General features: G+C 41.2%; 1 protein-coding gene across 2 annotated transcripts in view; it reads left to right on the forward strand.

Annotated features, from left to right (window-relative positions):
- Positions 1 to 655: 655 nt before the first annotated feature.
- The window catches only part of EVL (Enah/Vasp-like), a 174,822-nt gene continuing 148,023 nt past the window's right edge, over positions 656 to 27,454 (forward strand). For both annotated transcript variants that reach the window (XM_037984488.2, XM_007987831.3), the window contains exon 1: positions 656 to 758. In XM_037984488.2, the coding sequence (XP_037840416.2) occupies positions 754 to 758 (5 nt within the window). In that variant the 5' untranslated portion in view covers positions 656 to 753. The remainder of the gene's footprint in view (positions 759 to 27,454) is intronic.

Consider the following 27,454-nt stretch of genomic DNA (forward strand, 5'->3'; position numbering starts at 1 on the left):
CGGCGCCACGTGCCCGGCCGGCGCCCCGCCCCCACCCTGGCCACGCCCCTCGCTCTGCCTCAAAAAATCACGCCCCTCAGCCCCGCCCCTCGCGTCCGCCCCGCCCCTCGCAGCCTCAAGCTCTGCGCTCCCGGAGGCGCGGACGGTGGGGCCCCGCGCCTTTTGTGTCGGGCTTTGACCGCCGCGCGCGCTCATTCACCTCAGCGGTCGCGGGCGGAGGGGCGCACGCGCGCGCAGTCCCCTCGGCGGGTGGTGGGGCGCACAGCAACGCGCGTATCCCAGCTCTCGGCTGCTGGGCTGAGACTAGCCCGCACGCCCGCCCGCCTCTCCCTCGAGGACTCGGAGCCGCCTGCGCGCCCGCCAGGGGCCGCCGCCCCGAGTCTCAGACGGACGCGCACGCGCTCCCGCCGCCCAGACCCCAGCCGGCTCGCCCCCATCCCTTCCCCCTCCCCCTTCCCCGGCGGCGGCCCCCCAGCACGCGCCCGCGCACACGCCGGCCCGGGCACGCGCCCGCCAAGATGGCAGGGGCCGGGGCCCAGCTGTCAGTCGCCGCCGCCGCCGCGGCCCTTCCCCGCAGCTAGCGGCCCCGACGCCCGCCCAGAGAAGATGAGCCCCCGCTGCCCCCCGCAGCCCAGTCAGACGCGGAGCCGCCGCGCCCGGGGCCGGCTCCCCCGCTAGCGCCCGCGCCCAGCGCCCCGCCGCCGCCGCCGCCGGGTCGCCCCTGGCCCGGCGCGCCCGTCCCCGGCAGCGACAATGAGGTGAGTCCGGGCCGGCGCCTCGTGGGAGGCGGCAGCGGCGAGCGTCGGAGGGGCTGGGTTGGGGGCCCGCGGTGACCCCGAGGGCGGGAGGGGGGTCGTCTAGAGGCCTGGGGGCGTCCGGAGGACCGCGGGGGCTCTGCAGAGATTCGGGGGCATTCAGAGCGCGGGAATGGCTTCGCGAGAGTCGTGGGGGCGTCTGGAGAGCCAGGAGGGTCTGCGGGGCTTGTGGGGGGTGGTGTTCTGCATGGGGCAGGCGGCGCTAGCCTTGGTTGCTTGTGGGGTCCTCTTAGGTTCCGGGGGGCCTGCGGCGGCCTAGGAGGCAGACCCTCGCGGGCAGGTGTGGCCGCGTCGCGACCGCGCGAGGACCGAAGTTGGCGGAAGCCCCCGTTCGGTGCCTTCCTGTCCGGAGGAGCCTGGCCTGAAGCCCCCAGGCCTTGCCGAAGCCTCCCCCTGCCAGCGCCCAGAGCCGCGTTTGGGCTTTTACAGGGGTAGTTACCCCTTGGCTTGGAGCCTGTCACCCGCTTCGTCTCCCAATTCTCAACCCCCCTTTTTTTTCTTCTTGCACGCCAGTAAAGTGCAAGACCCCCAAATGTACCACTCATTGATGTATCACCCAGCTGGGGAGCCTGCTGGTTATCAGGCCAAGAAATAAAACCTTGCTTCTCCCAGAAGCCCGGTGCCCTCTCCTAGTCGCTAAACCCTCCTTTCCTCTCCAGACCCTGTCGTGACTTTTTTGGGGTAATCACTTTTTTTTTCCATTTGTGATTTTACTTTCTAAACACGTATCTCGTAAAAACTGTAGTTTGTAACTAGTTTCCTTTTGTCTGTTTTGTATTATTTATGTCAATGAAATAATACAGTATTCTTTTGTGTCTTGTGTTTTTCAAGATGTTTTCGAGATCCATCCATTCCGTTGTAATCGTTATTTGTTCATTTTTATTGGTCTATAGTATTCTCTTGTAAGAATATACCACAGTGTACGCATTCTACTGTTACTAGACATTTTAGTTGTTTCTAGCTTTGTCGGCTATTAATAATGCTGTTATGGATATTGTTTGTCTCTCCTGGTGCATTCATTTCTATTGCATGTATATCTAATAGAATTTTTGGGTCAAAAGATACGCATATCTTTAGCATTAGCGGTAAACACCAAGTCGCCAAAGTGGTTCTACGAGTTGACTTTCTAACCAAAAAGTGTGTGAGAGTTCTTGGTGCTTCACATCCTTGTCAACACTTGGTATTGCCAGTCTTAAATTTTAACCATTCTGGTGATTATGAAATGATATCCCATTGTGGTTTTAATCTGCGGTTTCCTGTTGATTGATGAGGCTGAACATCTTTTCATTTTTATTTGATATATTTTCTGGAGTGCCTGTTCACATATCTTGCCCACATTTGTTTTGGGTGTTTGTTCATTTTGTTTTGTTTTGAGACGGAGTCTCGCTCTGTCATGCAGGCTGGACTGCAGTGGTGCGATCTCCGCTCACTGCAACCTCTGCCTCCTGGGTTCAAGCGATTCTGCTGTCTCAGCTTCCCGAGTAACTGAAATTACAGGTGCCTACCACCACACCTGGCTGATTTTTGTATTTTTAGTAGAGATGGGGTTTCACCATGTTGGCCAGGCTGGTATCGAACTCCTGATCTTAGGTGATCAACCCGCCTTGGCCTCCCAAAGTGCTGGGATTACAGGCGTGAGCCACCGCACCCAACCTCTTTTGGCGTTTACGTGTCAAGAAAATAGTTTCCTGTAAAATGTTAGAAAGCTACATGTGTTTTCCCTTTTACAGTAAGATATATGGTTCACTTGGAATTCATTTTTGTATAACATAATGTGGTTATGTTAAATTTTATTTTTACTTAACACCATTTTTTTCAGCTCCATTTATTAAAAAGATAATCTTTTCCCCATAACTCTGTTGTACCACCTTTGTCATCTTCCAGTTTTCCCTTTGGAGTCATTTTCTTTCTGCCCGAACAATACTCTTTAGTATTCTTCAGTGCAGGTCTGGCAACAAATTCTTAGTGTTTGTCTAAAAACATCATTATTTATTCTTCACTGTTTTCTTTTTTTAAGTTTTATTGAGATATAATTCACATACTGTGAAATTTACCCATTTAAAGCCTATGGTTGGCCAGGCACGGTGGCTCACACCTGTAATCCCAGCACTTTGGGAGGCCGAGGCAGGTGGATCACGAGGTCAGGAGATCAAGACCATCCTGGCTAACACGGTGAAACCCCACCTCTACTAAAAATACAAAATATTAGCTGGGTGTGGTGGCAGGCACCTGTAGTCCCAGCTACTCTGGAGGCTGAGGCAGGAGAATGGCATGAACCCGGGAGGCAGAGCTGGCATTGAACCGAGATCATGCCACTGCACTCCAGCCTGGGTGACAGAGCGAGACTCCGTCTCAAAAAAATAAATAAGTAAAATAAAGCCTATGGTTTAGTGGTTTTTAGAATATTCAGTTATGCAACCATTACCACATCTAATTTTAGAACTTTTTTTCCATTTGCGAAGTGTCTTTTTATTAGTTATAGAACTCTTGGTTTGCCATTGTTTTCTTTTAGCATTTTAAAAAGTTAATTCACTTTATTTTTCTTGTATAAAAATCCTTAATTGTATAATAGCCATACCTGGAGCCTGGGTTCTGGGTTCTCTGCAGTGGAGACTCTGGTCAGTGAATTCCTAGTTTCCTAATAGGTAGACTTGGTGAATACGGTCTCCTTCCAGAGGTTGGGGGTCAGATAGCTGTTAAGTCTTACAGATGACATTAATAGTGGCCTTGGTGAAGTTGCCCAGGGTGGCAGTGCAGCCCCTGACTGAGGTGTGGCAGTCCTTAATGCCAGCTGTCATCAGCAGCTTTTTGGGCACAGAGATCAAGATGAAACCATTGTCTCTGTCGGTGGAGATGAGGTGTACCAGCACAGAGCTGCAGTGGTCTGTCACCTTGCAAGGAATGCTGTGGGACTTGCCAGTGTTGTCTCCTGAGTTGCCTCTCTGCACGGGGACAGTGGAGAGCTTGGCAAAGATGATGACTCCTTGGATGGTAGTAGCTACCGACTTGGAACATTTAACACCCATACCAACATGGCTATTTTAGTCCCCAATGGCAACAAGTGCCTTGAACGTGGACCACTGGCCAGTGCAAGTCTACATTTTTACTGGCATAATCTTAAACTCATCTTTGAGGGATGCCCCCAGGAAAAAGTCAATGATCTCAGCCTCCTTGATGGGCAGGGAGAAGAGATAGAGCTTCAGGTACTTGATCTTCATGTCCTTGACTACGCTGCCCAGTTCGATGATGGGGAGCTACTCCTTGGCCTTGGCCTTGCCACCACCAGCTCCATGGCCCCAGCCTTCACCCTGGATGCCACTGTTGTGGCCTCCCATTTTGGGGGCCTCTAGACCCTGCCACTGCACTGGTCTCATTTGCCATTTGGTGTTTTCTTGGAGAACTCTTTTAGCATTTTAAAGCTATTTCATTATCTATGACTTAGTTTCTGTTGAGAAGTCACTTGTCAGTCTGTTGTTCCTTTGAAAGTAGTCTTTTTCGCTGGCTGTTTTTAAAGTTCTGTCTTTGGTTTTCAGCAATTTTTCTTTACTGTCCCTAGTATGGATTTCTTTTTATTTATAATTAGAGTTTTTAGGGATTCTTGAATTTGTGGCTTCATGTCTTCCATTGGTTTTGGAAATCATCAGCCGTTAGTACTTCAGTTATTTCTTCTGCCACATTTTCTCTTACCTTTCCTTCAGGGCTACAATGATATATGTGAGACCATCGGTTCCCAACTTTTTTGGCACCAGGGACTGGTTTTATGAAAGAAAATTTTTCCATGGGGGATTAAGGGGTCGTTTCGGGATGAGACTCTTCCACCTCAGATCATCAGGCATTAGCTTCTCATAAGGAGTGCACAACCTAGATCCTTGCATGCACAGTTCACAGTAGGGTTCACGCTTCTATGAGAATCTAATGCTGCAGCTCATCTGACAGGAGGCAGATTGCAGGCGGTAATGCTCGTTCATCTGCCACTTACCTCCTGCTGTGCGGCCTGGTTCCTGACAGGCCACAGACCAATACTAGTTTATGACCAGGGGTTGCGGACCCCCATGTTAGTCCATTTCACTATATCTTCTGTGTCTCCTAACTGTTTCTCTGCGTTTTACATGTTTCTCTCTCTGTTCTTTACTCTGGTTATCTCCTTCTCACTAACTGTCTCTCTCCATCCCCCCTCCTCTGCTGTATATAATCTGCTATTTAAACCATCCATTGAGTTTTTAATTTCAGGGTTTTAAAATATTATTTTTAAATTTCTTTTTTGTTTTTTATTTTTATTATTTTTCAGAGTCTCATTCCTTTGCTCAGGCTAGAGTGCAGTGGCTCAGTCATGACTCTCTACAGCCTTAAACTCCCACCTTTGCCTCCCAAGTAGCTGCTACTACAGGCACACACCCCCATGGCCAGCTTTTATTTATTTATTTATTTAAGTGACAGAGTCTTGCTGTGTTGCCCAGGCTGGTCTCAAACTCTTGGCCTCCAGTGATACTCCTCCCTCAGCCTCCCAAAGTGCTAGGATTACAGGCATGAGCCATTGTGCCCAGCTGATTTTTATATTTCTGTTTGTTTCTGTTTTATAGTTCCAAGCTATGTGCCAAAATTATCAATCTTGTCTTTTATCTCTTTTAACATAGTAAGTGTAATTATCTTAAAGTCCATGTTCAATTATGGCAGTATCTATTAGTTGTTTCCAGTGTCTGTTTCTGTTGATTTTCATTCATATTGTCTTGTCTCCTTATGTGCCTAGTGTTTTTTTTTAATGTGTGGTAAACATCATATTTGCAAAATTATTTGTAGGAATAATTTGAGACCTAAGATGATGCTTTTCTTCCAGAGATAATTCACATTTGCTGTTGTCAGGCACATGGGAGCACTTACAAGCGGGGATGCCTTCAGTACAGTTTCAGGAATTGAAATATCTCTAAGCTGAGCTGCAGTTCTTGTGAAGACAAACCTGTTCTGTTCACTTTTCCTCCTAATGGTTTCTTCTTCGCCAGCACCTTTGCTCTCCACCCCAACACCAAACTTTTAGCATTCCCTTCAGAATTGATCAACACCCTTCAGGAAAATTAGCCTCAAACACTGAGCTCACCTTCTCAGGCTCTGACTCGCTTTCCTCCCCCACGCCTCCAGGCAGGTATTTCTTACATTTTTCCCAGCTTTTCGAGTTCTTTTTAGGTAGAGGATTGTTCTGATTTCCTTAGTCCACAGTTACTAGCAGTGAAAGTCCCTGATTTTTGCATTTTTAGGAGCAGTTTGAGTCAATATTCAGTTGTGGAGATTCATGCCACCAGGTGATGGAAGCTGTAGAGAACAGTGACACCTATTTTCTTGTGTTCTGTCCTAATTGTATTAGATTCTGCCAGTTTGTGAAATGCTTTTGGAATCAAGATAACTTTAAGAATAAATCTTTAGCTCCCCTTAATACATAATTAATTGAAAAAATAGCAGTTTAGCTCAGGTCATTACTATAAAGCAAAATATTTGGGGGGCAGGTACTTTTATCTCCTTTCCGTGGTTCCTTTCTCCTGTCTTGATTTCCTTATTTATTTGATAAAAATTATGCTCTAACCAGCCCCCCTGAATAGAAATTTAATTTATTTTTTATTTTTATTTTTTTTTTAGACTGAGTCTCACTCTGTTGCCTAGGCTGGAGCGCAGTGGTGCAATCTCAGCTCACTGCAACCTCCATCTCCCGGGTTCAAGTGATTCTCCTGCCTCAGCCTCCTGAGTAGCTGGGATTACAGGCACCCACCACTACATGCAGCTAATATTTTGTATTTTTAGTAGAGATGGGGTTTCCCTATGTTGACCAGGCTGGTCTCAAACTCCTGACCTCGTGATTCACCCACCTCGGCCTCCCAAAGTGCTGGGATTATAGGTGTGAGCCACCGCGCCCAGCCAGAAGGTTTAATTTTTGGGTCAACAATAGCATAAGAGCATTCTCAGATCTCATTCTTTGGGATCTGAAAAAGTCCCAAAGACTTTTTGGCCAGGCACGGTAGCTCATGCCTGTAATCCCAGCACTTTGGGAGGCCGAGGCAGGCAATCACCTGAGGTCAGGAGTTCAAGACCAGCCTATCCAACATGGTGAAACCCTCATCTCTACTAAAAATACAATAGTTAGCCAGGCGTGGTAGTGGGCGCCTGTAATCCCAGCTACTTGGAGGCTGACGCAGCAGAATCACTTGAACCTGGAAGGCGGAGGTTACAGTAAGCTGGGATCTTGCCATTGCACTCCAGCTTGGGTGACAGCGAGACTCTGTCTCAAAAAAAAAAAAAAAAAAAAAAAAGTCATGGATGTAGAAATAAAAGTTCTTAGTGGTTTTTCCAGAATGAAGAACCATTTTTTCTTTTCTTTTTTTAAAGTCAATCTTTTTTTACACAGATTTTTTAAATTGCTACAGACAGTTTAACATGGTTCTCCATTGCAGACTGCTTATAGTTAAATACCTGTACATGTATATTTACCTGTACCTGAAGTACTTGGCTTTAGTACATGGATTTAAATGAGTCCAGGGGGACTATTCATTACCTTTGTTGTCAGTTGATTTGATTTGATTATTTGTAAGCAATTTGTTTTACCTATGATAACACTTTCCTTTTTGTTCAGTCCTAGATTTTTAAAATGAAAGTAGCGTATTATTTCTCTTGATATATACTCTCATGAGAGTATATAGATATGACCTATTGCTAAAAGTCTAAAATGTAACATCCAAACTGTGTTCCTTTTGGAGCATCTCAGGAAGCTATATGCTGGAGATGCATTCTAACACTCGAGGCACATGTCCACTTATTTTAGTGAAAAAGTACTATTGAATCAACTTATTCAGGTAATGAAGTCTAAGTCTGAATTTTTCTTTATTTTCTAGACTACTGCCTGAATTCTTGTTTCTCTTTTTCTAACAGACTCTATTATGTATTTTCATATTTTCATTGAGAAATCATTTTTTGAAGGCTTACTGTTGTCTGGTACTGGATTAGATGGGGTAAGGAGGTGGAAAGAACTAGACACTCCCATCCCCCACTCTCACCGCCCATCCACAAATAATCCCCATACCTAAAAGATTTACAGAAACTTACTAGGTCTTTCTGCAGTTGAAAACAAACAGACAAATAAAAAAACCCTCCCACATATACCCAATATGCAACCTATTTCTACTTATATATTCGAGTCATTTATCTATCAGGAACATTCTCTTCTGTGAACATTTTCCCTATCTGCTTTTAAGGATTTAGATACAGAAGTTAAAAAAATTTTAGGTCATTAAGTTTTGTTCCTGATGATTTTTCCATATTTCTGACATTTAGGATATTGTTCTTCTAGAATTTTAATTATTAAACTTTTTTTTTTTTCAGTTATACGTGAAGTTGGCCCTCTATATCTGTCGATTCTGCATCTGTAGGTTGAACCAACCTTGGATGGACTTTTTTTTTTTTTTAAAAAAGGATGGTTGTGTCTATACTGAACATGTACTGACATTTTTTCTTGTCATTATCCCCTAAATAATATAGTATAGCAACTATTTATATAGCATTTCCATTGTATTAGGTGTCATAAAGTAATCTAGAGATGATTTAAGGTATATGGGAAGATATACCTGGGCTATATGCAAATATGACTCCATTTTACATAAGGGATTTGAGCATCTGCAAACTTTGGTATCTGAGATGGGTCCTGGAACCAGACTCCTGTGGATACTGAGTCTGACTGTATAACAGTTTTAAAAATTCATTCTTCAGATGGTCTGAAATATGAGGTAGAGACTGAAATTACATTTTTCTCAAAATTGCTGGTCAGATACTTGATCATATCAGTAGTTTATATGGTAGAGATAACAGCAACACTTGTTGGGTTGGACGGCCATGCAGGCATCTGGATCCCAGCATCCCGGGGCGTGTGGTTTTGGCTGGTAATATCTGCATGCGTGAGAATCACCTCTAATTCTCAGAAAACTTACCTGCCTCCCCCAGGGCCAGCCTTGTATATGTGAGGCATGGCCAGTCCAGCCTGTCAGCAGGTCTGGTTATGAGCCAAGAACCGCTTCATCTGGGCCAACGGCACTTTATTGATATTGGAGTTCTACAGAACGCAGTGTGATTGCAGAATACAGTATAAAATAAACAGGTACAAACACAGTCCTCATATCTCACCTTTAGCCTGTACTAGCTATCACAGTTGGGTCCAAATATATTTCTGAACCCAGTGCTGCAAATTGCGGGTGCAGGGCATTTCTTAATGTGGCTTTTGTAAGGACTGTAGGGATTCTGTGTGTATCTTTCCAGGCTCTCTTGTTCTGTCTGCCTGTTTTTAGGCCTGTGCCATTACCATACCTTGTGGACAGGGATTATAATTTGAGCGGCATCATTGTTTGATTAGTGTTTTGAATTTTGCTGGTTTGGTGATTTTGTTTGTATTTAATTTATACATTTGTTTTTTGCTTATCTAGTTATATAAGCATAAGACATTTAAACTTAGTTTTATAGTTGTGTATATAAGCTGGGTGTGGTGTCACATGCCTGTAATCCCAGCTACTCGGAGGCTGAGCAGGAGGATGGCTTGAGGCCAAAAGTTTGAGACCAGCGGTGTTGGGGGGGTGGGTGTGGGGAGGTAGGCAACATAGTGAGATCCTATCTCAAAAAAAAAAAAAAAAAAAGGTGCAGGCATCTGTTTTTTAGGCTTTTGGCTAGCACTTCTGTTGATTAAGAAAAATAATAGGCCAGACATGGTGGCTCACACCTGTAATCCCAGCACTTTGGGAGGTCGAGGTGGCGGATGGATCACCTGAGGTCAGGATTTCGAGACCAACCTGGCCAACATGGTGAAACCCTGTCTCTACTAAAAATACAAACATTAGCCAGGCGTGGTGGTGGGTGCCAGTAATCCCAGCTGCTTGGGAGGCTGAGGCACTAGAATTGCTTGAACCCAGGAGGTGGAGGTTGCAGTGAGCCGAGATCATGTCATTGCACTCCGGCCTGGGCAACAGAGTAAAACTCTGTCTCAAAAATAAAATTAAAAAAAAGAAAAATAATAATTATATATAAGCCAAATAAATAGAAATTAAGTCATATTGTTTCACATACAGATTTTTCCCCTTTAAAGAGAATATGTGAACTGCCCATGTTTGAGGAGCCTTGCAGATACAGTGGGTGCACAATAAAGCCGTAAAGCAAATATTGTAAGAAAGCAAGTCACAGGAATTGTTTTGTTTCCAAGTGCATATAAAAGTTATGTTTACACTATACCGTAGTCTGTTAGGTGTGCAGTATCACTGTGTCTAGAAAATGTACATACCTTCATTAGAAAACACCTTATTGCTTAAAAATGCTAGCAAAGTGAGCATAGGGTATTGGAAAAAATGATGCCAGTAGATTTGCTCAGTGCAGTTGCTACAAACCTTCAATTTGTAAAGCAATACCTGTGAAGCTCAATAAAGTGAAGCGCAATGAAACGAGGTCTGTCTGGATAAGCTTGATGAAGGGACTCTTGAGTTGCCAAATGAATATATCGCAAATGCTATAGTAAGAGTGGTGGTAACTCAGGGGAAAGCACTTCCAGCTGATGTCGGAGTGAGGGTGAGAAGAGTGGCCGGTCCCTTCATGAAACAGTTAAGTAGAGTTTGAAAATAGAATGGTATAATATAAAGAAGACAATACAAATCAGCATAGATCCTGCTCTTTACAGATAACCACATCAAACCTGTGGTGTAGTTCCTTTATCATTCCCAGGTATAAGTGAAACATTTTTACAAAATTGAAAGTGTACTGTTTATTTGTATTGGGCATTGTACATTTAATATATTTGCACTCCCCCCTTACTAAATATTCTTTGAAAACAGTTAAAATAGCTGAATAATAGTCTATCAGATGGTATGCTATATATTTTAATGGTATTTTGGGGACCAAAGGGTATAAACATTTTAAAGGCTATCGATATGTACTACCAGAATGTTAATTTTAAAGGAGAGAGAAAGAGATTAATGAATAGAAGTTTAATCCTTGAGGTTTAACTTGGAGGTTCTCCCGAAAACAAAGCAAGCACCAAGGGAAGGACTTTGGAAAGGAATCAGGAGAGAGAAGTAAATGGAGTTAAGAGGGAGAGGGGGGAAAAATTACTTACTTTGAAATGGTGTAGTTTTGCCTACGTGATCACCAGTGGAGGGAGCCCTGTTCCCAGTTCCTCTGTAAGCGATTCATACGAAGATGTATTGTCTTTGTCTCTAGGGCTGTGTGAAAGACATTTACTCTTCAGTTTGCAGTTAATGTAGGTATGTAAAGGGACTTCTTAAAAAGAATTTGAGTTAGATTTAAAATGTTTTAGTTTAATTTAACCCCCGTATACTAAGCAGCCTGGGTTTTAGAGTCAGACCTGGATTCTGCCCCAGAGGTACTGCTTATCAGCTAACTTGACTTTTAGCAATTTACTTAACCTTTATGAGTCTTCATTTTTCTCAACTATAAATGAGGACAGTTCACTTTCTTCAGAGGGTTTTGTGAGGATCAAATGAGAATACATGAAAAGCTCTTAGCTTATGATATTCAATAAAGGTTAGTTATCTGCCCTACTCCACCCCACCCCAGCCTCACCTCCCTGTATTTATTTTCTAGGGTTTATCTTCCATGAGGGTATGGGACAATTCTGGTTTCAAATATTCTGCCCTTTTATCAGATGACTATAAAACTTACCTTCATATATGATAAATTTTGGTTTAGAAACTGCAGTTGCTATTGATGCATCAACTTCTAAGAAAGATCCAGGGATATTCTCTGTGAAACATGAAATAGACAAAATAAAGATAAAACAGGAGACATAATGTTTGGGGGTAGAGGAGATAATTGTACCAGAAAACTTAGATTAAGAAATAGTTACTTCAGTCGAGCACACTTAGCTGCGAAATTCATGGAAGTCATGGCAAAAAGGGAAACATAAGCCACTGTGTGCCTCTCCTTGGGTAATAAAGGAGAGATGTGCCATTTTATAGCTCTAAAGGTGTGTTTTCTATGGATCTTAAAGAGACAGTGGACCTTACAAGAGCTTGGTGTTGGCAGCCACTTACAAGCTTCTCCAGTCCTTTTCCCACGTGACGTATTTGTCCTGGGCCTCTTCTTTAAAAGGTTCCAGCACTCTCAGCCATTCTCTGGGTACTGCCTACTGCTCTGCTGCTTTTGTGGAGCTGTGTTTATTGCACTGATCTTCTCTTCTCCCTTCTCTCTCAAAGAATTCTTGAATAAGAAAAGGTCTGATGAACTAAATCATGCAAGTTGATCTCAGTCTAGCTACTTCCTTTTCCTCTTTACCTTGCTAACTTCTTAGCCTTCAAATCTTAGTTGAAACATCACTTCCTCAGGGAGGCAGCCTTTGACCCTTAGCCTAGCTGAGGGTCCTTTCCTGTTAATTACCTTTGTGATATCCCATATTTCCTCTTCTGTAACTGTTTATATGTCATTACTTAAAATTTCTCTGACCTACTGAAGGCTTTATAAAGGCAGAGATTATGCTTGTTTTGATCTCTGCTAGAACCCCAGAGACTAGCACTGGTACTTGGCACTTGGTAGATGTTTAATAAAACATTGACACTGCCACCTATACCTAAGATGGATAGTTGATTGTGGCATTCATCCCAGTTTGGCATGGATCCTTCTAAGGACAACATTTCAGGTAGCCTCCCCCAAATAGTAGAAGCTAGCATCCAAGCGAAAGCTATTTTATTATGTGCTTAATGACTTAATGCATTACTGGGGTGACAGTGATTTAGTCTATTGTGTCCTTACTGCTGCCATAAGTCATGATTTGTTTGGTCATGTGTGGATGGGTATTTTTTTCTGTGATTTCTTTGTAAGGACATTATCCACTGTAACCCTTAGTATCCCAGATGTTTCTCGAACTTGAATATGCATAGGAATCACTTGGGGGCATGTGTACGTATGTATGTGTCTTTCTAAAATGGAGACTGCAGCCCCATCCCCAAGGATGAATTAATGCTTTTCTTTCTTTTTTAAATTAATAGACTTTGTATTTTAGAACAGTTTTAGATTTATAGAAGTTTATAGAAAAATTGAGAAGGTAGTACAGAGAGTTCCTGTACACCTCCTGCACACATATAGTTTCTCCTGTTATTAACGTCTTATATTAGTATGATACATTATTACTGATAAGTTGTTATTATTTGAGACGGAGTTTTGCTCTGGTTGCCCAGGCTGGAGTGCAGTGGTGCGATCTCGGCTCACTGCAACCTCCATCTCCCAGTTTCAAGCGATTCTCCTGCCTTAGCCACCCGAGTAGCTGGGATTACAGGTGTGCTTCACCACACCCAGCTGATTTTTTTATATTTTTAGTAGAGACTGAATTTCACCATATTGGCCAGGTTGGTCTCGAACTCCTGACCTCAGGTGATCCACCCGCCTGGGCCTCTGAAAGTGCTGGGATTACAGGCATGAGTCACTGTGCCCAGCTGACATTATTATTAATTAAAGTCCAGCATTTATTCAAATTTCCTTTGTTTCTACCCAATATCCCTTTTCTGTTCCAGGATCCCATTCAAGACATTAGTTTAGTTTGTGTATAACAGTATTAAGTTGTTATATCTCTTTATGCTCCTCTTGGTGGTGATGGTTTCTCAGACTTAACTTATTTAATTTTAATCATATTTGCTTACATTTTTGCTTGACAGATACGTACATATTGAGTACCTACTACATGCAAGATAGTGGGGCTAGGGATAGAGAGCTATGGAGACCTACATAAGCCTCAAGGAGTTTGTAGCCAAGAAGAATAGCGTGGGGCATATGAGATGAAAGTGTCAGAAATGAAAAGTTATGTTATGAATGACGTAATTTTTATTTATTATTATGATGTTTGAGATGGGCCTAGGGGAACTGGTAGGATTTTGACTGGGCTTATCTTCTGTTTTGGTTCTTCACCTTTGTACTTCCTTGAACTGTTCTTTCTTCCAGTTGGCTTTTCAGATGCTTGAAGACAATGGACTTCAGTAAGTCTTGCCTTTTCTTGGTTAAAAGTCCTTGGTCTTGGCCAGGCACGGTGGCTCATGCCTGTAATCTCAGCCCTTTGGGAGGCTGAAGTGGGTGGATCACCTGAGGTCGGGAGTTCGTGATCAGCCTGACCAACATGGAGAAACTCTATCTCTACTAAAAATACAAGATTAGCTGGGTATGGTGGCGCATGCCTGTAATCCCAGCTACTCAGGAGGCTGAAGCAGGAGAATCGCTTGAACCCAGGAGGTGGAGGTTGCAGTGAGCCAGGATCGCACCATTGCACTCTGGCCTGGGCAACAAGAGTGAAACTCCTTCTCAAAAAAGAAAAGTCCTTGTTCTTTTAACCATTCGTTACTAATTAGCGGTCCTTCTGTAGACTTTCCTTTCACTGAGCTGTGGCCTGCTGAAGTCCTTTAGCAATTTAGATCTCTAACTTTGGCTTGAATGCAGAAAGTTGTTCAACCTAGCACACAAATGAAACGCTGAATACAAAACAGAAACATACTACACCTTGGAGCCTCTTTGCTGATAGATCAAAATCAAATGTATCGGCCGGGCACGATGGCTTATGCCTGTCATCCCAGCACTTTGGGAGGCCGAGGCGAGTGGATCACCTGAAGTCAGGAGTTCAAGACCAGTCAGACCAACATGGCTAAACCCTGTGCCTGCTAAAAATATAAAAATTAGCCGGACGTAATGGCATGCACCTGTAGTCCCAGCTATTCGGGTGGGTGAGGCATGAGAATTGCTTGAACCCAGGAGGTGGAGGTTGTGGTGAGCTGAAATTACGCCACTGTACTTTAGCCTGGGTGACAGAGTGAGACTCTGTCTCAAAAAAAAAAAAAAGAAAAAAGATCAAATGTATCCACTGGCACTGTGTCCTTCTACCAGCTGAGATTTCTAAGAGAACAGCTTCAGGGTCCCGTTTATGAACATTTTGTTTCCTGGGAAGAAGGAAAATGCTCTCCTCAATTTGTATCATTAAGCAAAGTCAAACTGTAAGCAACAGACTGAATCAGATAGAGTGTCCCAATTAGAGGAGCAGCCCTAGGAAGAGAACCAGCTGGTGCCTTCACAAGATCAGAGTGATATACTTCAGAGTGTCCAAGGCTATGGGTGATGAGGCAGCATGACTGTGAAGTGCATATATGGTAGTAATTCCACAAATATTTATTGAGTTCATTGTGCTGATTTCTGGACTATGAATTGAAGACATGGTTTTCTATACATGTAGCCTAGTTCCAAGGAGATAGAGCATAGGTATGTGCAATTCAGCATGTCTACAACTGGACTTACTAACCCTACATTTATGAGCAATTGTTTTTTGACAAGAGTGCGAGACAATTCAGTGGGGGAAAATAGCCTTTTCAACAAATACTGGTACAAAATACCCACATACAAAGGAATACAATTGGACCCTACCTCACACCGTATACAAAATTCAACTTAAAGTAGATTGTAAACTTAAGTGGAAGAACTAAAACTTTAGAACTCATATAGGAGAAAATACAAGAGTAAATCTTGTGACCTTATGTTAGACGGTGGTTTCTTAGAAATAGCACCAAAAGCACAAATGACCAATAAATAAATAAAATTGGATTTCATCAATATTAAAAATGTTTCTGCCGAAAATGGTACTATCAATAAAGGGACAAGACAATTCTCATAATGGGAGAAAATATTTGCAAATCATATATCTGATAAGAGATTTATATCTAGAATATATGAAGAACTCTTATGTTTTGCTATGGTCTAAAAGTTTGTGTGCTCCCAAAATTTATATGTTGAAATACTACCCCCCCCAAGATTATATTATTAAGAGGTGGGGCCTTTGGAATATGATTAGGTCATGAGGGTTGAACTGTCATATATGGGCTTAGTGTCTTTATAAAAGAGGTTAGAGGCCGGGTGTGGTGGATCATGCCTGTAATCCTAGCACTTTGGGAGGCTGAGGTGGGTGAATCAGCTGAGGTCAGGAGTTCAAGACCAACCTGGCCAACATAGTGAAACCCCGTCTCTACTAAAAATACAAAACTTAACCTGGCACTGTGGCACATTCCTGTAATCCCAGCTACTTGGGAGGCTGAGGAAGGAGAATCACTTGAACCTGGGAAGTGGAGGTTGCAGTGAGCCGAGGTTGCACCACTGCCCTCCAGCCTGTGTGACAGGAGCGAGACTCCATCTTAAGTAAACAAACAAACAAACAAATAAATAAAAGGGGTTTGAGGGAGCTTGTTTGCTTCTCCTAGCATGTGAGGATGCAGCAAGAAGGCTCTATGAGGAAAAGGCCTTCAACAGATAATTAATTTGCTGGTGCCTTCATCTTGGACTTCTTAGCTTCTAGAACTGTGAGAAATAAATGTTGTTTATAAGCCACACAGTTTCTGGTATTTTTGTTATAGCAGCTTGAATAGACTAAGACATCTCAACAATGAAAAGACAACCCGATTTTGTTTGTTTGTTTGTTTGTTTGTTTTTTGAGACGGAGTTTCACTCATGTTGCCCAGGCTGGAGTGCAATGGCGTGATCTCGGCTCACCAATACCTCCGCCCCCTGGGTTCAAGCAATTCTCCTGCTTCAGTCTCCCAAGTAGCTGGGACTACAGGCATGCACCACCACGTCTGGCTAATTTTGTATTTTTTTAGTAGAGATGGGGTTTCTCCATGTTGGTCAGGCTACTCCCAAACTCCCGACCTCAGGTGATCTGCCCACCTCGGCCTCCCGAAGTGCTGTGATTACAGGCGTGAGCCACTGAGCCTGACCAAGACAACCTGATTTTAAAATGGGCAAATGATTTGAATAGATACCTTCCTGAAGAAGATACACAAATGGCCAGTAAGCACTTGAAAAGGCGCTTAGCATCACTAGACAAGAGGAAATGCAAACCAAACCACAATGAGATACCATTTCATACTCACTAGGATGGTTTGAATAATAAAAAAAAAAACAAACAAATGTTGGTAAGGATGAGAATAACCATTACACATTGGAAATATGGATAAACCTCACATATTGGAGCCCTCATACATTGCTGGGGAGTGTAAAATGGTGCGGCTGCTTTGGAAAACAGTTTGTCAGTTTTTCAGAATGTTAGACATAGAGTTACGCTATGACCTATCAGTTGCACTCGTAGGAAGATAGCCAAGAGAAATTAGAGCATATCTCTACACAGAACTTACACACAAATGATCATAGTGTTATTCATGATAGCCTCAAAGTAGAAACAACCCAAATGTTCATGAATCGATGAATGGATAAACAAAATGTGGTATATGCATACAGTGCAATAAAAAATAATGAAATACTGATACTGATATAACATGGATGAACATTGGAAACATTATGCTCAATGAAAGGTGCAGTCACAAAAGACCACATGTTGTATGATTCCATTTACATGAAATGTCCGGAATAGGCAAATCTATAGAGACAAAGTAGATTAGTGGTTGCTTGGGTGGGTGGAGGGTATGGGACTGAGGGTCAGTTTGAGAATGGGGAGTAACTACTAATGAGCACAAGATTTCTCTTGGAGATAATGCCAGTATTGCAAGATTGGATTATGGTAATGGTTGCACAATTCTGTGAATATCCTAAAAACCATTGTATACTTTAAATGGGTGAATTTTATGGGGGGAAAAAAAAAAATCTGTTCCTCAGTAAATCTTTTTTAAAACTGAACTCACTGTGTTGCTTCCCAGACTTGTCTTTTTTCAGAACCTTTATTCCCAGAGAGACACACTTTGTGATCCAGAATAGAAACCTGGAGGTGTGATGGAGTGTCTCGGTTCCCTCCTGTCACATCCAGGTGTCTTTATCATTTCTTCTTCCTCAATAATCTCTTCTGTTTGTCTCCATCTCCCCAGGGCCATGATACTGATTTAAGTCAGGTCTTCATCATTATTAAAACGCCATAATTATATTCCACTTTTGTTTTCTCCATCTTAAAATGTCTCCTCTGTGCTTTGTTGTAGTACTCAAATCTGAGTTAATATTTTCTTCCTAGGTTTCTTGAGGATATTCCCGTATCTTTATAATAAAGTCATAACTCCTAGAGAGTATGCAAAGTCTTGCGTGAGCTGACCTCTTTGAAGACTCTCCAGATGTAATCTCTTCTGTTTTCCCTGTTATAAGGAATCCAGCCTCACATATTTTTTATACATCTTTTACCTTGTATATAATACTCGTTCTGATTGTAGTGCCACATTTCAGGTGATCAGCAGTTACATGGTGGCTGCCATATTGGACAGTACAGATTATAGACCATTTTCATTATTGTGGGCAGTTCTAATAGACAGTACTGGTCTAATACCTGGCATAGCTTACTGTGGCACTCAGTAAATATCTGGTAAATGAATGAATGTAATCATAGCTATTATCTGTGGCAGGTATTCACCCAGCTCCTGCTTTTATACTTGTAATAGTAAGTCAGTCCGTGGATTATGAGGCAATTTATTGAATTACTAAACTAGCCCTAGTTATTTTTACCTTCCCCTTATACTCAGCTAGTATTTGCTCCTCTGAAATTTTTACTGTTGACCCAACTTTTGCATAATTCAAAACAGCACCCAAGAATTAAAATATGGCAATCATTTCCCCCAAGTCTTCTCTTCTCTAGGTTAAACACTTTGTTTACTTAAACTTTGTATAACATGGTCAGAGTCATCCATGAAGGTTAGAGTCAACTTTTTCCAAACTCCTGTTAATGTTGATATTTTGACCTCCTCCCTGAATCACAAATATTCTTAATGACATCTAGAATGGTGAATCTTTTCAGAAGGTTTTCAATTTACTTTGCTCAGATTCATCTTCTGGCATATACTAGGATATCAACGAAGTTCAGAAAACTTGCTTAACAATAATTTATTTCCAGTGTTCTCTCTTTTTTAATTTTAATTTTAATTGTAAAAACATTAAACCCACCGTCTTAACCATTTTTAAGTGTACAGTTCTTTAGTGTTAAGTATATGCACATTGTTGTCCAGCAGATGTCTAGAACTTTTTCATCTTGCAAAATTGACACTCTCCCTCTCCTGACAACCCTTGGCACCTACCTTTCTTCTTTCCGTTTCTATGATTTTGACTACTTTAAATACTTAAACTGAGTGAAATCATATAGCATTTGTCCCTTTGTGACTGGCTAATTTCACTTAACATAATACCCTTGAAGTTCATCCATATTGTAGCATATGACCAGATGTCCTTTTTTTAAAGGCTGCAAAATATTATACTCTATATATATATAGAGAGAGAGAGATGCCACTTTTAAAAAATTCATTCATTGTCAATGGAATTTGGGTTGCTTCCACTCCTGGCTATTGTGAATAATTCTGTAGTGAACATGAGTATGCAGATACCTTTTCAAGATCCTACTTTGCATTCTTTGGATACATACCCAGAAATGGTTCTGGATATATATATATGGGGAGTGTGTATGTGTGTGTACCCAATTGTATATATAGCTGTATGTATATAGTTGACCCTTGAACAACATGGGTTTGAACTATGCTGGTCTGCTTATATGCAGATTTTTTTCAATAAATATACTGGAAAAACTTTTTGGAGATTTGTGACAATTTGAAAAAAACTTGGAGATGAATTGCCACCCCCTGAGGCAGCAAGATCAACCCCTCCCCTTCCTTCTCCGCAGCCTCTCAACACAAAGACAAGGATGAAGACATTTATGATTATCCATTTCCACTTAGTGAATAGTAAATATATTTTCTCTTATGAGTTTCTTAACATTTTCTTTCTCTAGCTTATTAGCTTATTTTAGTTTAACCCTTTTCCTGTTTAGAAAAAGTGCGGCTCGCTGCCAACGCTCATTTAATTTTACGTAAACACACTCTTTGAGGCTGAAGCAAATCTGATTGATTTTCTATGTGAAAATAAAATATAAAAACTGTTCTCGGAGTTATTTCTAAACAAAGTAACATCAGAATCGTCTGAATCATCAGAATCGTCTGTTTTGGAAAAATCTGATTCATCAAATGAATCTTTGGCCAACAACTGAGAAAGATGTTAACATCACACATAGGAATGCGGTATTTTCTAGGATTTGGCATTTTCAGCAATTGAGAATTACTGTATTTTGTAAATGGAAATAACACTACTAAAAACAGAATGCTATAAATAGAATGATATCTTTTGTTTCCAAAGTTGATATACTAGAGCAATGCGAAAATAATAATAAAAGCAAGATATTTCGTGGCAAAGTTATCAGGGTAATCGCAGCAACCACAGGCGCTGCCAGCAAGTATGCTTGGGGCAAAGGGGAAAAGGGTTAAGAATACAATATGTAATACATACATGTAACTTATAAAAGATGTGTTAATGACTGTTTATGTTATCAGTAAGGCTTCCAGTCAACAGTAGGCTGTTAGTAGTTAAGATTTTGGGGAGTCAAAGTTATACATAAATTTTCAGCTGTGTGGTGGGAGGGCAGGAGTTTGCACCCTAACCCCTGCATTAAGGGTCAACTCCGTGTGTGTGTGTGTGTGTGTGTGTGTGTCCAGTGATTGCTGCATCGTATGGTAATTTTATTTTTAATTTTATAAAATGTCTATACCATTTCACATTTCCACCAACTGTGCACAGTGGTTCCAGTTTCTCTGCATCCTTGCCAGCACTTATTTTCTGTTTTCTTTCCTAATGGGTGTGAAGTGGTATCTCATTGTGGTTTTGATTTGCTTTTCTCTTATGATTACTGATGTTGAACATCTTTTCATATGCTTCTTGGTTGTTTGTATATCTTCTTTGGAGAATTACCTGTTCAAGTCTTTTGCTCATTTATTAATTGGGTTTTTTTTTTTCATTGTTGAGCTATAGGAGTCCCTTATATATTCTGGATATTAATCGTTTACCATATATGTGATTTTCAAATATTTTCTTCCACTTTGTAGGTTGTCTTTTCACTTTGTTGATTATTTTCTTTTGTGCAGAAGTTTTAAAATATGATTTAGTCTCATTTGTCTATTTTTGCTTTTGGTGTTATATCCAGGACATCATTGTCAAATCAAATGTCATGAAACTTTTCCCCTACGGTTTGTTTTAGGAGTGTTATAGGTGTTATGTTTGGGTCTTTAATCCATTTTTAGTTAAATTTTGTGTATGGTGTAAGGTAAGGGTTTTCCTAACATAGTTTGTTGAAAAGTCTGTCTTTTCTTCATTGTGTACTCTTTGTGCCCTTGTTGAAGATTATTTGACCACACATGCAAATAGACATCATTGCCTTATTTCTTCTGATCTTAGGGGAAAGTCTTTCATCCTTTCACTGTTGAGTATGATGTTAACTGTGAGCTTTTCCTATCTGGCCTTTATTATGTTGAGGTAGTTTCCTCTATTCTGAGTTTGTTGAGTGTTTTGTTTTGTTATCATGAAAGGGTGTTGAATTTTGTCATATGCATTTTTTTGTATTAATTGAGATGATTATATGGTTTTTGTCCTTCATTTGTTATTGTATTGCGTTGATTTTTGTATGTTGAGCCATTCTTGCATTCCAGGTATTGGTTGTGGTGTATAATCCTTTTTTGTTTTTGTTTTTGTTTTGAGACAGAGTCTTGTTTTGTCACCCAGGCTGGAGTGCAGTGGTGCGATTTTGGCTGACTACAACCTCTGCCTGCTGGATTCAAGCGATTCTCCTGCCTCAGCCTCCCGAGTAGCTGGGACTACAGGCATGTGCCACCACTCCTGGCTAATTTTTTTTTAATTTTTTAATAGAGATGGGGTTTCACTGTGTTAGCCAAGATGGTCTCAATCTCCTGACTTCGTGATCTGCCCACCTTGGCCTCCCAAAGTGCTGGGATTACAGGCATGAGCCACTGTGCACGGTCGTTTAATCCTTTTAATGTGTTGTTGAATTCAGTTTGCTAGTATTTTGTTAAGGGCTCTTTCATCAGTATTCATCAGATATTGGTCTGTAGTTTTCTTTTCTTTCTTTTTTTTTTTTCTTTTTTTTTTTTGAGACGGAGTCTCGCTCTGTTGCCCAGGCTAGAGTGCAATGGTGCGATCTCTAGTTTTCTTTTCTTACTGTGTTTTTGGTTTTGGTATCAGATTAATGCTGACCTGATAGAATGAGTTTGGGAGTGTTCCCTCATCTTAAATTCTTTGGAAGAGTTTGAGGATTAATGTTAATTCTTATTTAAATGTTTGGAAATATTCTCTAGTAAAGGCATCTTTCTTTATTGGGAGGTTTTTGATTACTGCTTCAATATCCTTATTAATTATAAACTTTTTCAGATTTTTTTCTTTCTTTTCTTTTCTTTTTTTGAGTCAGAGTTTCGTCCTTGTTGCCCAGGCTGGAGTGCAATGGCACAGTCTTCCCTCACTGCAACGTCTCCCTCCAGGTTCGAGCAATTCTCCTGCCTCAGTCTCCCAGGTAGCTGGGTTTACAGGTGCCCGCCACCGTGCCCAGCTACTTTTTTTGTATTTTTAGTAGAGAGAGCGTTTTACCATTTGGCCAGGCTGGTCTTGAACTCCTGACCTTAGGTGATCTGCCCGCTTCGGCTTCCCAAAGTGTTGGGATTACAGGTGTGAGCCATTGTGCCTAGCCCAGATTTTTTTATTTCTTAAGTCTTGGTAGGTTGCATATTTTTAGGAATTTGTCAGTTTCTTTTAAGTTGTATCCAGTTTGGAATTACAAATTACAGTTGTGAGCCACCACACTTGGCCTTTTGACTTTTTTTTTTTTTTTTTTTGTACTTTCAGCCTATTTGTGTCTTAAGATCTACAGTGGATCTATTGTAGGCAGCATATAGTTGGATTCTGGTTTTCTATCCATTCAACCAATCTATGTCTTTTAATTGGAGTTTAATCCATTTAAAGTAATTACTGATTGTGAGGATTTACTATTACCATTTTGTTAATAGTTTTTCTGTATGCCTTGTAACTTTTTGTCTCTCATTTCTTCTCTTGTTGCCTGCTTTTGTGTTTTATTGATTTTTTTTTGTAGTGACATTTTGATTCCCTTATTTCCCATTATATATATTCTATAGATATTTTACTTGTGCTTACCGTTGCAATTACATAAAACATCTTAAAGTTATAACAGTCTACTTCAAACTAACAACAATTTCATTTCTGTTGCATTAAAAACTCTACTTCTTTACATCCCTGTCCACCCCATTATGTTATTGATAATACAAATTACCTTTTTTATTGCATATCCATTAACAGACTTATAGTTACTTTTTATCTTGTCTTTAAAATTCTTTACTGTTTAAAAGTTATTTACTCACCTACATTACAGTACTATAGAATTCTATATTTGCCTACATATTTACCTTTACCCAGGGAGTTTTATATATTCTCATGGTTTCATGTTGCTGTTTATATCTTTTCATTTCAACTTGACATCCCTTTAGCATTTCTTGTAGGGGAGGTTTAGTGTCAGCTTTTATTTATCTGAAGGAAGGAAAAAAAGTCTTCATTTTTCCTTCCTTCATTTTGAAGGACAGTTTTACTGCATATAGTATTCTTATTTGACAGTTATTTTTTTTCCCTTCAGCACTTTGAATATATCATCCCACTCCCTTCTAGCCTGCAAGGTTCCTACTTAGAAATTCTTTGATAGTCTTTAGTAACTTCTTTATACGTGAAGAGTCACCTTTCTCTCGCTGCTTTCAGGATTCTGTTTTTGTGACTTTTGACAGTTTGGTTATTACATGTTTTAGTATAGGTGTCTGGATTTATTCTATTTGGTGTTTTTTTAAGCTTGAATTTGTGTCTCCATTACTTTCCTCAGAGTTGAGAAGTTTTAGGCTCTCTGCCTCTTTCTCTTTTTCTTTGTCTTCTGAGATGTTCATGATTTGCATGTTGTTTCACTGGATGGTGGTCCATAAGTTATTTGAGGCTATCTTCGCCTTTCTTTATTCTTTTTTTGTTTTATCCCTCTGACTCAATAATCTCAAATGTCTTGACTTTGAGTTCAGTGGTTCTTTCTTCTGCCTAGTTAAGTGCTTTTGATTAATTTTTTTAATCAAAAAATTAACAGAGTATTTAAAATTTCTAAGTTAAGACATTCTGAGCAGTCCAGTCAATTTTTCAATTGGTTCTTCGTAGTTTTTCTTTGTTAATATTCTCATTTTGTTTATGCATTGTTTTCCTGATTTCTTTAGTTGTCTATCTGTATTGTCTTTTAGTTTATTGAGCATCCTTACAGTGGCCATTTTGAATTCTTTGGTGATTCATATATCTCTGTTTATTTAGGGTCAGTTTCTGGAGATTTAACTTGTGCTTTTGATTGGGCCATGTTCCCCTGTTTCTTTCTATACTTTATTATCTTTTGTTAAGACTTGAGTATTTGAAAAAACAACACCCCTCCCAGTCCTTACAATCTGGCATTGTACAGGGAGAGACCATCACCAGTCACCTTGACTAGATAATCTGGAGACCTCTCAAGCCTTTTCTTGGGTTTGGTCTTCTCTATGCATGTAATACCCTAGTTGAGGTTTACCTGTTTGTACTCAGGATTCTCACTTCCCCATTTCCATGTCTATTTGTGGTAGTGCAGCCTCTCTGGTGCTGTAGCAAGCCTTGGTACTGGAGTTCCCCCCTAGCATCTGTCAGTGGTACTGCACACTCTCTGGTGCTACAGCCAGTTGCAGTGATCTTTGTTTCCAGTGGCTTCCAACCTGGTGCCCACTTCTGTCTTAGATTCAGTTAAGAAAGCACTCCCTCAGGCAGCTTCCCTGCCTCCCCCACTGCCCCATCAAAGTGAGAACATTGAATGTATGTTCTACTTTTATCTTTTCATCCCAGAAGGAAGATGGGATTTGGGATTTTTTTTTTTTTTTCCAATGGTGCTGTGCTGTGCTGGGGAGAGGCTGTGGCAAGTACATGCCATGAACTTTTCTGCTGGCTTTCATGAGGTTCTTCTTGGCATACTTGGGGTGCAGAAACCTCTTAACTGGTTTCTGGATTTCTCACAGAGGCCGTCTAACATTGTTAATTCATCTCCATGGGGGAAAGGAGGGTCTGGTGTTTTCTATTCCATCAACTTCCTGACCATAGCCTCTCTAGTGCTCTCTTTTGGAGTCAACCTTCTCTGGGAAATAATTTAATCCCCTTATATAGTTTGCAAAATATGATAAAATGTGAACTCTGAGTTCAAAAGTGCAACTTGGTAAGGGGACTTCAATTCTACTTCTCAATTAACAGAAATAGTAAAAATAACTCATTTGTTGACTATTTTTACATGCCAGGCATTGTTCTAATCACTTAACATACATTATCTCATTTAATCTTTGCAATATCTCCAAGAAGTAGGTATTACTACTACTCTCTCTTTTCCCCTTTCCCCATTTTTTTGAGACAGGGTCTTTCTCTGTCACCCAGGCTGGAGGTCAGTGGCGCAGTCACAGCTCACTGCAGCCTCAACCTCCTGGGCTCAAGTGATCCTCTTACCTCAGCCTCCTGAGTGGCTGGGACTACAGGCACATGCCACCGTGCCTGGCTGATTTCTGTATTTTTTGTGGAGATGGTATCTAACCATGTTGCCTAGGCTGGCCTGGAACCCCTGAGCTCAAGCAGTCCAATTGCCTTGGCCTCCCTAAGTGCAGGATTACAGATGTGAGCCACCGCGCTCGGCCTACTGCCCTCTTTTTATAGGGGAAGAACCTGAGGCAGAGTGATGAGGTGACACCCATTTGGCTAGAAATTGTAGACTCTAGCAGTTCCAAGCTTGAGAGTCACTGTACTGACTGGACTGCTCAAAATGTCATAACTCAGAAATTTTAAATACTCTGTTAATACCTGATCTAGACCTTCAGTTTGTGCTATTCCCCATCTTTATTACGCATTCCTTTTTTTGATTACTTGCAAAAATAATTGTTTGCCTAAGTGTAACCCCTTTGGCATTTCTTGTATGGCTAATATAAATGCCCGACTTCTTGTTGAGAATTCCAAGCTTTGAGGAAGTTAAGAAGCTAGAAGGGAAGAATGATGTATGCGTTTAATGATGACAGTTCAGTTTCTCTTGCTCAATTGTTCTTGCCTGAAGGGCAGGGAGGCAACCATCCTGTACATATTAATCAGTACATAGGCTTAGCCTTTATGTTGTCCAGGTCACGAGGTTAAGGTGTCTTATGCCACAGTTGGGCGTGCAGTATATGCTTAGTGTCCATTGACCAAGATGAATGATTTTGATTCTGGGAGAGGAAATGATTAGGACAAGGAAGGTATGGGGAGGGCTGTGGGAGTAGAGTTGTTGTGAAATGGAGATAGGTCTGAAGTCAGTGTTTTGACAAATGGGTGAAGAGAGAACAAACCTGTCAGGGTTCTGTACATCCAAAATTAGGGCAGAACTAGGTCAGGTGAGGCAATAAACACAGATTTCTCCTTTTATTGGTTGTTTGCATTAGAAAGAAGTGACATTCATGTAAGTAACTTCAAACTCTGTTCCCGGATGTCGTCCTCTGGCCCTACTCTTCATTAAGCAGAGCTGAGAGTACAGCTTTATTTTTCCTCCCTTACCTCTCCTTTCCTAAGGGGAAATACTCTATACAGTTCCCTTTCTGTTATCAAGCATGATTAGAAATGCAAGGTTTGCCTAATGAAGTCATTTAACCTCTTGGATCTGTAGCCTCCCATCTGTACTGTTGCCGCTCAATTCGTTTGTTCCTTCATTCATTCAACAACTCTTTATTCATTTATTTATTTTATTTATTTTTATTTTTTTTGAGACAAGGTCTTGTTCTTTCATCCAGGCTAGAGTGCAGTGGTGTGATCATGGCTCACTGTGGCTTTCACCACCTGGACTCAAATAATTCTTCCACCTCATCCTCCCAAGTAGCTGGGAACACAGATCTGCGCCACTATGCCTAGCTAATTTTTTTATTATTTGTAGAGCCATAGTTTCACTATGTTGCCCAGTCTAATCTCAAACGTGGCTCAAGTGATCCTCCCACCCCAGTGTCCCAAAGTGCCGGGATTATAGACGTGAGCCACTCACTGCACTCTGCCCAACAAAATATTTGCTATGTGCATAGTAGTGTTCCAGGTCTAGGATGTCACTCTCCTCAACTTGTTCTTTCTCCTTCCCGTGGATCTCTAATTTGAGATACTGTCTTATCACTTTAATGCTGTCATAATAGAAGAATATTCATTTTGTACAAGCGCAGTTATCTGTATGCTGGGAGGAGATACATACACACACATATATATACATGTCTACATCTATAAAAGTTACTAGTTTTGTAAAAATCATACTTGCTCATTCTACAAATTTTGCAATACAGAAAAGTACAAAAATAAAGAATAAATTGGGCCGGGTGCAGTGGCTCACACCTGTAATCCCAGCACTTTGGGAGGCTGAGACGGGCGGATCACAAGGTCAGGAGATTGAGACCATCCTGGCTAACACGGTGAAACCTCGTCTCTACTAAAGATACAAAAAAATTAGCCAGGCATGGTGGCGGGCGCCTGTAGTCCCAGCTACTTGGGAGGCTGAGGCAGGAGAAGGAGAATGGCGTGAACCTGGGAGGCGGAGCTTGCAGTGAGCCAAGATCACGCCACTGCACTCCAGCCTGGGTGACAGAGCGAGACTCCATTTCAAAAAAAAAAAAAAGAATAAATCATCTGACATGTCTTGGAAGTTAGTAGTAGTTAGCATTTTGGCTAACATGATTCCAAATATTTCTTTATACAAACAT

This window comes from Chlorocebus sabaeus, chromosome 24 (assembly GCF_047675955.1).
Source record: "Chlorocebus sabaeus isolate Y175 chromosome 24, mChlSab1.0.hap1, whole genome shotgun sequence".
NCBI lineage: Eukaryota > Metazoa > Chordata > Mammalia > Primates > Cercopithecidae > Chlorocebus > Chlorocebus sabaeus.